At 50.6% G+C, this 12,467-nt stretch overlaps 1 protein-coding gene across 7 annotated transcripts in view; it reads right to left on the bottom strand.

The window, feature by feature from the left end:
* LOC123032104 (myosin-10-like) overlaps positions 1–12,467 on the bottom strand; it is a 63,097-nt gene that overhangs the window by 44,919 nt on the left and 5,711 nt on the right. For 6 of the 7 annotated variants that reach the window (XM_044447739.1, XM_044447734.1, XM_044447735.1 and 3 more), the window contains exons 2-5: positions 6,114–6,472; positions 3,797–3,953; positions 3,300–3,327; positions 2,042–2,144 (exon numbers count right to left, since the gene is read on the bottom strand). In XM_044447739.1, coding sequence (XP_044303674.1) covers positions 2,042–2,144; positions 3,300–3,327; positions 3,797–3,953; positions 6,114–6,470 — 645 coding nt within the window. In that variant the 5' untranslated portion in view covers positions 6,471–6,472. Of the gene's footprint in view, positions 1–1,836; positions 2,000–2,041; positions 2,145–3,299; positions 3,328–3,796; positions 3,954–6,113; positions 6,473–12,467 lie in introns of those variants that run through there. The other variant, XM_044447737.1, reaches the window with a different exon arrangement.

Raw genomic sequence — 12,467 nt, 5'->3', positions numbered from 1 at the left:
TCTAGATCGGCCTCCTGCAACCAGCGCCCTCCAGGAGGTTTGGGCTGCAGGTGTGGGACTGCCGTTGCTGGATGGGGGTGCTGCAATCCAACACACCCGGAGGGCACCTGGACGGAGCAGACGGCTCTTGAAGCCTGAAGCCAAAAGGACATGTCTCCCTGCACACGGCTGATAACAGCCCTGTCATGACTGGGTGGCTGGGGAAGCCCTTCCTGAGATGCAAGTCTCCTGGAAGCACACGCGGGAAAAGATACAGGCAGCTCCCCTGCCCAAGTGTGTAGGCTGCCCCTGTACCGAATTCTCAGCTGTCATTTTAAAAAGGGATGTGAGCTTCTGGCCCCTTTACTTGTTGCAGGAAGGGCCATAGGTTAGATCAGCTGGGGAAGCTGGGAGTTGTAGTTCAAGGCATCTGGAGAGTTCCAGGTTGGGCAGGATTCAAGTAGATTGTAACTCTGAGGGAAAGGACTCTCTTGAAGCTGTTCTGGGAACCTTTTGGCTGAACAGCAGGGCAAAAAATGTTCTAGATAAATAATAATAAATATGAAGTTGCTCCTACCTTCCAGGGTATTGGCCAAATAGTGCAGCGATACTGAGATAATGGATAAGCACCAGGCTCTTATTTAGATAATGCAATATTTTAATTTTATTAGTTCTGGGTAAAATTGATGCATGATGCCCTGCCTCCTCAGCACTTTTCTGGCCACCTGCCTGACCCTGTTTGTGCAACGAGCTTCTGCCTGGTTATGCACTGGGATCTGCCCATATCACTTCATGCAATTGAGTTTCTATTACACTAACTTAATTTTTAAAAATAGTATTTCCTGAGACAGAAGATAGAAGGGCGCTTACATAGCAAGAGAAGCATTGAGTGGCATCTCTGTTGACTTTGTACCTGAGAGCTCATTGGGGGAGGACCAGGAAAGCCTGTTGGCTCTGGAAAACGGAACTGCAGCTGCTCTGAACTATAATCCGATGCAGGCGACTTAGAAGTAGACTCGACCCCATCCTTCCTTACTTAGATATAAGTCAGATTCTGTTTCCCTGGATGTACTACCCAGCAGATTGGAATAAAACAGCACCTTCCACTGGCAAGTCACACTTCCCAATCTGCTGGCTATAGCAAACAGTTCCAGACCCTCCCTTAAGTGTCTGTGCAGATGTGCACAAGGGAAGGCAGTGACCCTCCCTCATTCCAGCCGACATCCTTCTGGCACAACCTGCCGCAACCTCCAGATGTGTTGGATGACAAGCCCTGACCACCGGCCACACTGGGTGAAGCTGACAGAGGTTGATGCCTGCAACACCTGAAAGATGCCAGGAGGTCGAAAGCCGCACTGGCAGGACAGAGCTCCTTCTGGAACGGGCAGACATGGTCCTGCTCCTGCCTCACTCCAGCAAGAGGCAGGAGCACTCAGGCAGGACTGGCCCTGCCTCTGGAGCTCTGTGGGGACCTCAGCACAGAGGCCTCACGACTGGGAAGGAGGCAGACAGAGAGGACGCAGGACCCAAAGGCACACAGCAAGGTGGGGGAAACCGACCGACCACGTGCACAACCAGGAAGGGACACGCAGGGAATTGCTTCCTTTGACTGAAAAGGAAGAAAGCTACTGCTCGTTCTCACCTGGACGCCACCTGCATGTTGCTTGCTATCCAAATTCCAAACAGGCACCGACTAGGTGTGGTTAGTGACACAGGAGCAAAAGGCACTCTCCACATGCCCGAAAGGCACTTCACGTTATCAGTACTTTTCGTATGCCAGGGCAAAACTGGGCATGGCTTCCAGCAGGCCCTGACTCAAAGGTGAGCAGCGGGCATGATGAGTCGCAAGGGCATTACCTTCCCAGTGCCGGGGGACAGCAGAGAGAGAGGGAGAGAGGACTGGCTCCACTCCAGGAACACAAACGCTGGGATTGACGGTCTGCTTACAAGGAAGGGCATTTTTTAGATGCTGGTGACGAAGGGGGCAGCAGCGAGTTGTTTGCTGCAGGGGAGTTGTGACAGGGGCGAAAGGGACAGAAGCCACGGGCCGGAGATCACTTACCGGGACATTGTGGTCCTTCCGAGCTTTGTGAGATGAAGCCACATGCGCCAAATACTGGATCACTTTCTTCGTGTTCTCTGTCTTACCAGCGCCTGACTCACCCCTGCCAAGAAGACCAGACACTGAGGATGAGAAAAAGGGGTCACTGGGTCCTGGATGGCTCTTGCGCCTTCCCTCAACCACCACCTGCTTCCCAGGGCTCCTCAGAGGGGGAACTCTGGACAGCCCTGCCTTCCTCCTTTGGGGGTCTACATCTCTTGCCGACTGAGCCAGTGAAGCATAACAGCAAAGAGAAGGAGCCACGAATTGGGCCATCTGTGGTTCAAATTCCCATGCAGGCATGAACTCATTAGTGATAATACTAGTATAGAATTGATTAAAAAAATACCATAGTGAGTACTGTGGTATGGTGATTGGACTTGATACACAGAGACCCGGACCAAAACTCTGCTAAGCCACAAGGTTTACTGCAGGGGCTAGTCACAGTCACTAAGTCTAGCTTAGCCTACATTACAGGGTTGTTGTGAGGATAACAGGAGGGGGAACTATGCATGCCTTCTTTGGGGGAACAGTAGGATAAAAATAAATTTCCATTTTACAAGTCTGTTTGAAAGGACTGCTGAGATTATATGTTCTTTCATCACTCAAAAGCAACATCTCCCAACCTGGCTTCCAGTTGATAGTTTACAACTCCCATCATCCCCAGTCAATGCTGAGTAGGGCTAATGGGGTTATGAGGGACACCTGTTTGGGGAAGCCTGCTCTTATTTAAATTCCTCTTACGATAGGCACAAACCTCACATTTCTAACCATAGATCAGCCACTGTTACTGGGGATGTGGGGAGGAAAGGAGAAAGTCCCTCCTTCTCAGACCATCATCTGAATGAAACAGGAGGATCAGGTGAACAAAGCAGAAGCTTGGGATGGAGGTTCAAAAGGTCTTGGGAACATGTGTGCAGAACGGTTCTCAAGAGAACCAACACTGTGGAGATGTTTTGTAAGCCGTCCTGAGGCAGCATAGAAATAAATAATTGGCAGAACTGCAGAGGCCTCCAGGTCCTGCTGCAATGGGCGAGCACGGAACGCAATGCTCCTACCCGCTGGGCAACGCTTCCCTGCCTGCAAGGATTGCTAGAACCTTGGACGGAGCGGCACGCACAGCAACAGGCATGGAACAACCTTTGGCCCATCCGCACACCTGATACTACCGATAGCCCTGCTTCCACAGGTAAACCACCCCAGCCATGGCGACACTCACGTGCACAAGATAGACTGATCCTCTCGGTCTGGAGTGGGGGTGGGGGAGAGAAAGAGAAAACGTTCAGACACGGGGAGTTGCTACGTCCGGACACAGGACCACTTTCCTCCACCAGAGGGCACTGGCGCCACACTTTCGCCCGCCCACCGCCCGCAACTTCACCAACCACCTCTCGGACACATACCAGACTGCGCGCACACGCCGAAGCCATGCGCTTCTGCTCCCACCCAATCCAGTTTGGAGCGGGGAATCGCTGGAATGGCTCCACCCCTCCCGCTTGCTTCCCACAACATACAGCAGCCTCCCCCAACCTGGCGCCCTCCGGAGGAGTTAGGACTACAGCTCCCGTCACCGCCCAAGCAGCCTGAAGGACGCCCATGCTGGTGGGGGCAACAGGAGCTGCCCCCTGGGGGAAGGCGGGCCGTCACGCGGCCAGCCAAGGCGCGGCTCTTCCCGGCCCCCTCAAGCGCGAGCTCGCCCCGGCTCCCGGTCCGTACCCTGCAGCATGCTTCGGTAGGCAGCCTCGGAGATGGCATAGATGTGGGGGGGCATTTCGTGGCGTTTCTTGCCCCGGTACATCTCCACGATCTGCTCCGTATAGATGGGCAAATTTTTGTAAGGGTTGATGACTACGCAGAAAAGCCCTGAATATGTCTGTGTTGTGGGAGAAGGAAGAGAAAGAGGCCAGTCAGAATGATTCCCCCATCCCCATCGCGATACACGCACACACCACAAGGCTTGCACACAAGCACTCTCGGTCTGCATCTTTTCTTCCAAAAACAACATTTCAAAATGTGCAAATTACTTTTTGCTTCAGGCTAGAGAAGGGGGAGAGTCGGGTCACTTCCATTGACTTCAATGTGCCAATCGTGCCTGGCAATCAGAGAGGCACTTGTACCTTATGTGCAGCACCCAGCAGCTGCTTTACTGGGGGCGGGCACTGATGTGGAGGAAGGAGGCAGCTCCAGTTCTGTGTCTGACATGGAAATGCCATTTTCTCGGCCCTATTTCATGACACAGAAAGACGGAGGCCAGAAAATGGTGTCCCTTCTAGATCTGATGCCTAAAGTGACCCCCCTGTGTGGCCTCACATGGTAAGGCCACCCCTAACATCACCCTAAACTTCCGGCAAAAAATGGAAAGCTGCCGTTTGGCCTGATTCTCTGTGCTGGATGAAAGGGTTAGTCTAGGCTAATGCCCAGAGGACCATCCAATAAGCTGGCGTAAGAAAGCAAACCGATTGTTCACAAATGATTCAGTGAGGCCCAACAGTGATAAACATTCCATGCTACAGTGACTCTGATAACCCAGGCTAAGCCTGGCCAGAATGCTAGTTGCCCAAGTCAGCCTCAAAGTCCAGCTTCCAGCACACCAAAGCTACCCCGTTTTCAGGTTGGTTGTCAGCAGTGTGCCGAGGACAGGATTCTGCCCAATTCATAGTGCAATCGCATGGCTCTCTTTCCATCAGGGATGTGACTGGAAGCTGTACAGGCAGACCGAAAGCATCAGCTACTACAATGCGTTGAAACGTTTGTTTTTTAAAAAATGACCCTGAGAGCAAAACATGAAGCAATAGGTTAGAATTACAGGTCAGCAGATGTGGGTTAAGCACTATGGAAAATACCAGACAAGTCTCAGTAGAAGGCACCTTCTGGGAAGGCTGTGGAATTAATTCTGTTCTGTGTGGTGCCTGGTTTTGTTTAAAAAGCTGGGGTGCTTCACAGACAAGTGACTTGGCCTCAAAACAGAAAACATGACCAGGTGATCCACTTCTGAAATTCAGTGCGTGAACGTGAGTGTGTGTGTCTCTGATTTGCCCTCGGGAGAATTCATTTCACACCCCATGGTCGGCTCCTGTTCTGGCTAGACAGGTCTAGTCTGCTCCCCGCCCCGATACCCAGCTGCAGGGGTGGGGATCGGAGGAGGAAGGGTGCTGGGCCATCCGCAAGTCAGCGATGACGTGCAGCTGAGAGAATGCTTGGCACGATGCCTCTCAGGGCAGCCTTTTGTGCCCGCCTGGGTGCCACGGAAACCAAAACTGACAATGCCAGCAGGACAGAAAGGCAGGGATGTGTCCCCCTCCTCCTCGTTCCTTTTGTAGCTAGCTACAACTATGGGGTTGGAGAAAACGCAACTCCCCTTTTCTGGCGTCATCACACACATGCCTGGCTGAGCCACAGGCATGGAACAAAAGCACAACTTTGTGCCCTGAAACCTGCTCTTCCCCTTCTCTGGCATCAATGCCCACCAAGAAAGAACAGTTTGGTATCTGAATCAAAGGGAGCAAAACATTCTAATGGCCCAATGCTCAAATTCCTAAAGCCATTTTTCTGCAGAGGGCATCTCATTTCTAGTTTTGCTTAGACAGCACTTACAGTCCAAAGTCTGAAAGTTACCAATGTTCCATTCTGACTTCTAGCGCAAAACACACAGGGCATTCGCTATGGAAATGCCAAGGCACACACAGGCATCCACAGAGAAGCGTGTGCTGGGACATTTGGACTGGCTGACTGAAGAGTAATTTTGGTGGACAAGCGAAATGGTCCCTGCAGCCAGAACTCCTGGTTCTACTGGGAAGAAAGTGCAATCCTAGGGCTCCAAGACAGGCAACCCCAACAGCCACGGCTCAGGGTAGGGAACCGCATTTGTCAACCACAGCATGGGTTGCTAGGAGACAGGGCCTTGGTCTCCCAGGAGCCAAGGAGGAATCTTGTGGGATGCCTTGTGGGGTGGGAAGGCAGCATCTAGGTGCCCCGAAAAGATGGCTTTGAGGAGAAAGGGGGCAGCATGGAGGGCCCAGGACAGCCAACTCACATAAATGAGGCCCGAGTAGTAGCGGTCCTTGAGGTTGTGCAGCACCGAAGCTTCATTGAGGCAGGTCAGTTCTGCCATGTCCTCCACCTTGGTGAATTTGGGAGGGTTCATCTTCTGGATGTTGTCCTTGGCGACCAGCACCTGACGCCCATTCTCAGCAAGTTCCACCAACACCTCGTCACCCCGCTCCTCACGCAGTCCAGCCGCCTCAAAGCCATGGCGCTCGGAGGGGACCCACACCAGCCGCTTGGCTGTCCAGTCGGCCTGTGATGCTGGGTTGCCCACTTGGTTCCGGTCCACAAAGAGGTATCTCTCAGCGCTGGCGTCACCCCGCGGTGCAGGGGCCCGGACAGCCATGGCTGGGAAAGACAAGAAAACCAGGGCATGTTCGCATTATATTCCTGTCTTGGGACTCAGCCCCCAACCAACCTCCCAATCCCAGGCCCTCCACATGCAGTACATCCCAGCAAGCATATCTCTGCTCCTACATGGGGGGGGGGGGGGGCTTTTTGTCCTCTATGACTGCAACAGCAGTGGGGAACCTCTTCCAGCTAGAGGGCTGAATTCAAGTTCAGAAAAGCTCTCATAGGTGCATTCCAGTGGTCGGTGGGGTTAAAGGGGAAAAAGGCAGGACCAAAACCAGCCGTATTTGGTGGTGCAGAGCCCTTAGCTTGTAGTTAAGTCATAGGATATAGCATTTTCAACCTTTCAGAACAGAAAATAAATAGTGCAGAACCCAAGAACCACCAAATGATTGGTGGCTGTGGAAAATGGGATGGGGCTGTGGAAAGAGGAGGGACCAGAAGAGGCATGTCTGTCTGGATGGAACAGAACTGATACCCCGGGGGAGGTCAGAGGTAGTCTCAGTCCTGAGGTCCCTGCCCCTGTGCTAGAAGGTTCCCTTTGCTTCCTACTTATTCTCTTCCCACCAACTCCAAATCAGTGATGTACATGTGGGACATTTCCCCATTTCCTGTAAAGAAATACACATTATTTCAAGGAGTGGTGTGCATGCAGAATGGAAATATTTACTTGCCTATCAAAATACAAAACGACTCAATCCTTTGGACTGAGAAGCTTCTTAGACAAACATGGTCATGAGAATAGAAAGAAAACCTCATGTTGACAGAGCAATCACTGGGAAATCAAATCTCAGTAAAGCTGGAATCCACTGGCTGAAACTAAGGGTGTCTGGGGTTAAGATGGGGTCCTCAGGCTGAAGATGGGGGGTTTTGTAGGGTGACAGGAAGGACAGCAGCTGGTTTGGGGGGTGCCTAGCTTATAACAGCAGAAATATTTCTATGCTTATTCAGATATTTCGGAATTATTTTTTTACCTTCCCCACTTTCGGTTATTTTTTTCCTTACATTGGGAGAGCAAAATAAAAGGAAGACTGCACTCTCACCATTACTAATTCTTAAATAGACACATCCCTCCCTTTACTTTACAAACAAGGGCAGCAAAACCAGAATTCTTGATAGAAAACTGGGCATAATCCTATGTACATCTGAACAGAAAAAAGCCCTACAATTCCCAATACTGCCCAGCTTGCCGAGGCTTTATTCTGTTTAAAGATACACAGGATTCCGGACTTATTCATTTCACTTGGATGGAAACTTACTGCAGAAAACAGTTGTCTAGGATGTCGTGTGTGCACACACTGTTGTAGTGTCTAAGGCATGCATGCAAGTGAGGAGGAGGGCTGTGGTGGCAAGCAGCAGCAATGTACATCTTGCACCACCATTTTAATATATACACAAAACCTGTAAAACTTGGGAACCCCCTCCCACCCAAGCCCATAGGATCTCAAATGGCCCTGCTCTCCAAAAAACAAAGTTAGTATGAAATGGCTTGAAGGATCACTATTTGCCCAAACATAATTAAGTCTACAATAATAATAAAAAAACTACATTTAATGTCAGATAATGAACAAAAGACTAGGGCAAACAGGAATAAAAATACCCACTCATTTTAAGATCTAGGGTGTTCCAAAAGCAGTCATGGTAGATAATTTCTTTCTCTCTCACCCCGTTACATATACACACAACTACTTTATAATATGAAGTAATTGTGATTGGAGGAAGCTGGACTCACAGTACCACGTTCTCAACAGTATAAGCAGAGCTGTTCACAGCAAAGAGTCTTAAAATCTGGAAGTAAACATTGGTGTGAGAAAAACTGGTCCAAAATGTGACTGGAAAATTCAAGTGTGTCACAGAAACTAGGAGGCACCCCAGCAATCCTGGCCACCTTCCACCCCACCTCTTTCAAGCACCTAGTAGAGTTTTAATTCCTCCTCCCAGAAAATCCAGGCACCCAACTTCTCCTTCCTCATTCCCGGCGAAGGGACCCTAGCCAAGGTTCTGGCAGATGAGCTAGTTTTTCCAGCTTTCTCCCCCCTGCTTCGGACCCCTGCTGGGCTTGCTGGCGTAAGCAGCAGACTCGCCCGCTTGTGCCGCTGCAGCCAGACACTTAGGTCCTTGTTCCAGACAGCCATGGGGGTCCCCTCCATGGCAAGAGGCTTGGTCTTTTCTTTGCAAGAACAGAACTGTGAGCGGGACTGCTCAGCCATCACTGTTATTTCAAGGGACCTTCTCACTTGTACAAGCCTTTTGTATACACCCTACGTAATGTTTTTTCCTATTCATCTTGGCCTACACTGGCTCCCCCAGTCCCTGCATGCTTGACTGCTAGAAAGAGAGTGGCTGGCAACCCAAGTGCTCCATTCTACTGGTTCAGTCCTGAAGATACACTACCGAGTCCCCAGTGCCACACATAAGGTTGTGCTTTCTCTGCAACAACAAAGCCCTCCGTGCTTCCGAGCCACTCTGTTCTCTCATGGTGCATCAACTCACAACACGCAGGGCTTGGGGAAAAAAACAAAGCAAAACTCCAAGACTTAGTCCTTAGGAGGCCCAGCACAAATCCAGCAAATGAATGGTTAAATCTCGTTAATTCAAATTCTGATCAGCACCTTGCCGTGGAAGAAATCCTCATGTAAATAGGCGAGCATCAGCACATAATATATTTATGGCTTCCAAAGCCATAGTGCCCCCGAAGGGACCACTACATCGCCTGAAAGCACTGTGGGAAATTGAAATAGTAGGCCACAGACCTCCAACAGGGGCAGCCTGGAGCTGATCCCAGCATCCACTACTGCCACCGCAATGGCCTTCCTAACACAGGAGGGAGCATCGGATGGTATACATTGCTGAAGGGCCCCTCATATCTGAACCTTGCTCACTGGAAAACAGCAACACAGCAAATCAGCACAGTAAACCACAGGGACGCCCTTCAATCCGCCTCTCCTGATGCATCAGTAGCCAGACACCCGGCTATTGGGGGGCAGAAGATGTGGGAGGGGGTGGAGTGGCACGATGCTGCAGGAAAGTTGTGCAGGTCTTTGTGGGGAACCTTGTCTTCTAATCTAGCAGGTTCAAGGATAGAACTGGGGAGAAAGTCCATGTGACTGTACAGTAGGGAAGGAAAATTGTTTCCTTTCTTTTTGCAAAGAGCAAAGGGTGGTAGGTGACGCCCTTTGGCTGCCAACCAAGGCAGGTGCAGCCGGCTGAGTGTACCTTCCCTTAGCAACCACTCACTGAAGCTGCCACACCCCTGCCCAAGAGCACCTATCCTCTTTCCCAGCTCTCTGATGTCCTGGAGGGGACATTTGGATAAGCAACCCCTTACATCATGGCTTATACGCCCACAAGAGTCCTCTTTCTCCACACCAAGAGAATCTAGAATCCTTCCATCTCATCCACCATGCCTGGCATATTCTGTTCCTACAATATCCTTCAACTGTCGTTCCCGTGCACTTTGGATTAATCTGGGAAACCAATCCCTTTCATGTGGTGCCATATACTCATAAATGCTGACATAAAGTTAACAGCTCTTCTTAACATATTAGGACTCTCTCTTTAAAAACATTGCATCCAGGATTTTACGGAATAGCTCCAGTGCCGTTCTTCCCAGCCCATCTAGTTCCCATTCACTGCCACTCGGGCTCCGACATGCCATCTCCGGAGTGGCGTAATCGGTCCCCTGGAAGTCCAGAAATGATGGCTGTGCTGCCTTCTTTTCTTTCGCTCCAGATATACTCAGCAATTTAATCATTTTATAGGCTGGGAAGTCACTGCCACAAGATGCAGCGACGGCCAACCACTTGGGCAACTTTGAAAGGGGGTTTGAGCAATCCACGAGGGATAAAGGTGTACATCACAAACAGCCATGAGGACGAGGTATCGCCTCCAGGGTCAGAGATGCTGGGCTCTGCAGTGTTCATGTCCTGCTTGCGGACTTCTCATGGTTGGATGTTGTGTGAACAGAACACTGCACTAAATAGGCATTTGGCCTGGTCCAGCATCAATCTGTCTACCAACAACATTTGAAATGTTCACAGACCACACCTACCAGTTTGAGAGGAAGAAACGGCCATTCCCATTTCATCAAGGCCAATCCCAGGACCACACAGGCCACTGCTTTAAAACATTAGTCCTCGTCTCTCATCCAATGAACCCAGGAGTCCAGGCTCTGGCCTTCCCCCACCATAGATAATTCTTTCCTTCGTTGCTGGCAGAAGACAGTCCTGCCTTCTAGCGCATTCCACGCCGTCTCCTGCTAGGCTCTGCTCCCACCTCACCTGTTGGGCTTGGGCAACACCTGACCTAGTGCTGCTGAGGCCAGACGAGTGCCAAGCCACCCTGCCTCCTGCCAAACAGTGCTTGGCCAAGTGGCACTAACAAACCAGCTGCGCCCTCGATAGCTAATTGATTTGCTGAGCAATCCCAGGGTGAGGCCATTCGGGTGGTGGCAAACCGTTGCCTGGGGCCACTCAAGGGCTCTACAGGGCAAGAAGTCCTAGCAGAGGAACATGGGCTTCTTGCTGTAATTTCCACCCCCATGCACAGATTTCAAACCACCACCACTCAAAAATCAAAAGTCTGGTCAAGTATTTATTGTTGTGTGTGGCTGCAGCAGGGGCAGGAGGAGACCAGAAAGAAGTCAGGGAGTTAACAAGGCAGTCCATTATGTAGTAGCCTGCGGCTGCCAGTCTTCTTCCAGCCTAGCAAAGTTCCCACCTCCGGGCACTTGTATGACAAAGACAGAAAGCCAACAGGTGCAGCTTTCCCCAGGATGGGGATGCGACCCTTAGAAAATGCCTGAGAATGAAATTTACCCAATCAAATCACAGCTCAAAGCACCCAGGAACATTGCCAGGGGGTGGGGCAGCAATCCCAGCGTGGTCCAGGGCTAGAGCAAGGAAGAACAGAGGTGAGAGCCGCCAAAATACCAGGCACAAACAAAGCAGCGAGAACAGCCTGGTCCACTTTGGCCTCTTTCACAGAGGTTCCATACGCGTAAATCAACAGGTGAAGACTTTGTGTGGAACAGAGCTGGAAATTACCACCTGTTGACCACTGCTGCTGAAGAGAGATCTGTTCTGAAGACGGAACACCTGCCTGGAGTACACGCAGTATCCTGAGAAGCTGGACTCTCCTTCGGAAGGAAGTGAGGCCAAGTCAATAAGGCACAGGGGATCTGCTGTTACCCCCACGGCATAGATTTCCAGGGAGCCATGATGCATCACAAGTCCTTTTTTAAATAGTCAGTGAATCATTTATTTATTATACACTGTGCCTCATGGATTGTGGCAAATGGATTTATTTATTTAACCTCATGCAAGTGAAAACATATGCAAGCTAGCTAATTGGCATCTCTCTCAGGAACGCGGCACTCACCCTCTTTGGCCAGGGGATGGGGGCAGCACTTAAGGGTTTGGAGGATGTGCTTCTGGATTCTCAGGAAAGCAAAAGAGTATTTCCAAGGGGAGAGGAAGTGGGAGTGAAGAGGGCAGCAGTGAGTTTAAAAACAAGAGGAGGACTAGGCAAGCTGGTATTCAAAATTTCATTTTTTATTTTTAAGAGGGATCTGCCCCTCCCTCCATGCCTCTCCACAGAGACTGCCCTGCCAATGCCCCCTCACGCTCGGTTGGTGGTTTGAGCCTGGCAGAGCCCGCAATGGAATCACAAGAATGCCCTTGAAAACCCACAACCTCGACTAGCATTGGCAAGCATGGCAACCTGAGCAGCAAGAATGGCTTCCAACTGTCGCCTCCTAGGCACCAAAGGGACAAAGTAAAAAATGCAGGGAGAGAGAGAGAGAATGTGTGTGTGTGTGAGAGAGAGAGAGAGAGAGAGAATGAGAGAGAGACTAGGGGTGAAAGGAAAGGACATGCTTTGAAGAAAATATATCATTTCCATTATACTGCAAAAAATCTGGGAGGGCATACCGGGCCTGTAGGCCCTGTGGGTTTGATCTGGCCCGGATATTCCAAAAGGAGCCACAAGGCAT

The sequence above is a fragment of the Varanus komodoensis genome, unplaced genomic scaffold (genome assembly GCF_004798865.1).
Source record: "Varanus komodoensis strain SLA01 unplaced genomic scaffold, ASM479886v1 scaffold53, whole genome shotgun sequence".
NCBI lineage: Eukaryota > Metazoa > Chordata > Lepidosauria > Squamata > Varanidae > Varanus > Varanus komodoensis.
This window is presented reverse-complemented; position numbering and strand designations above follow the sequence as displayed.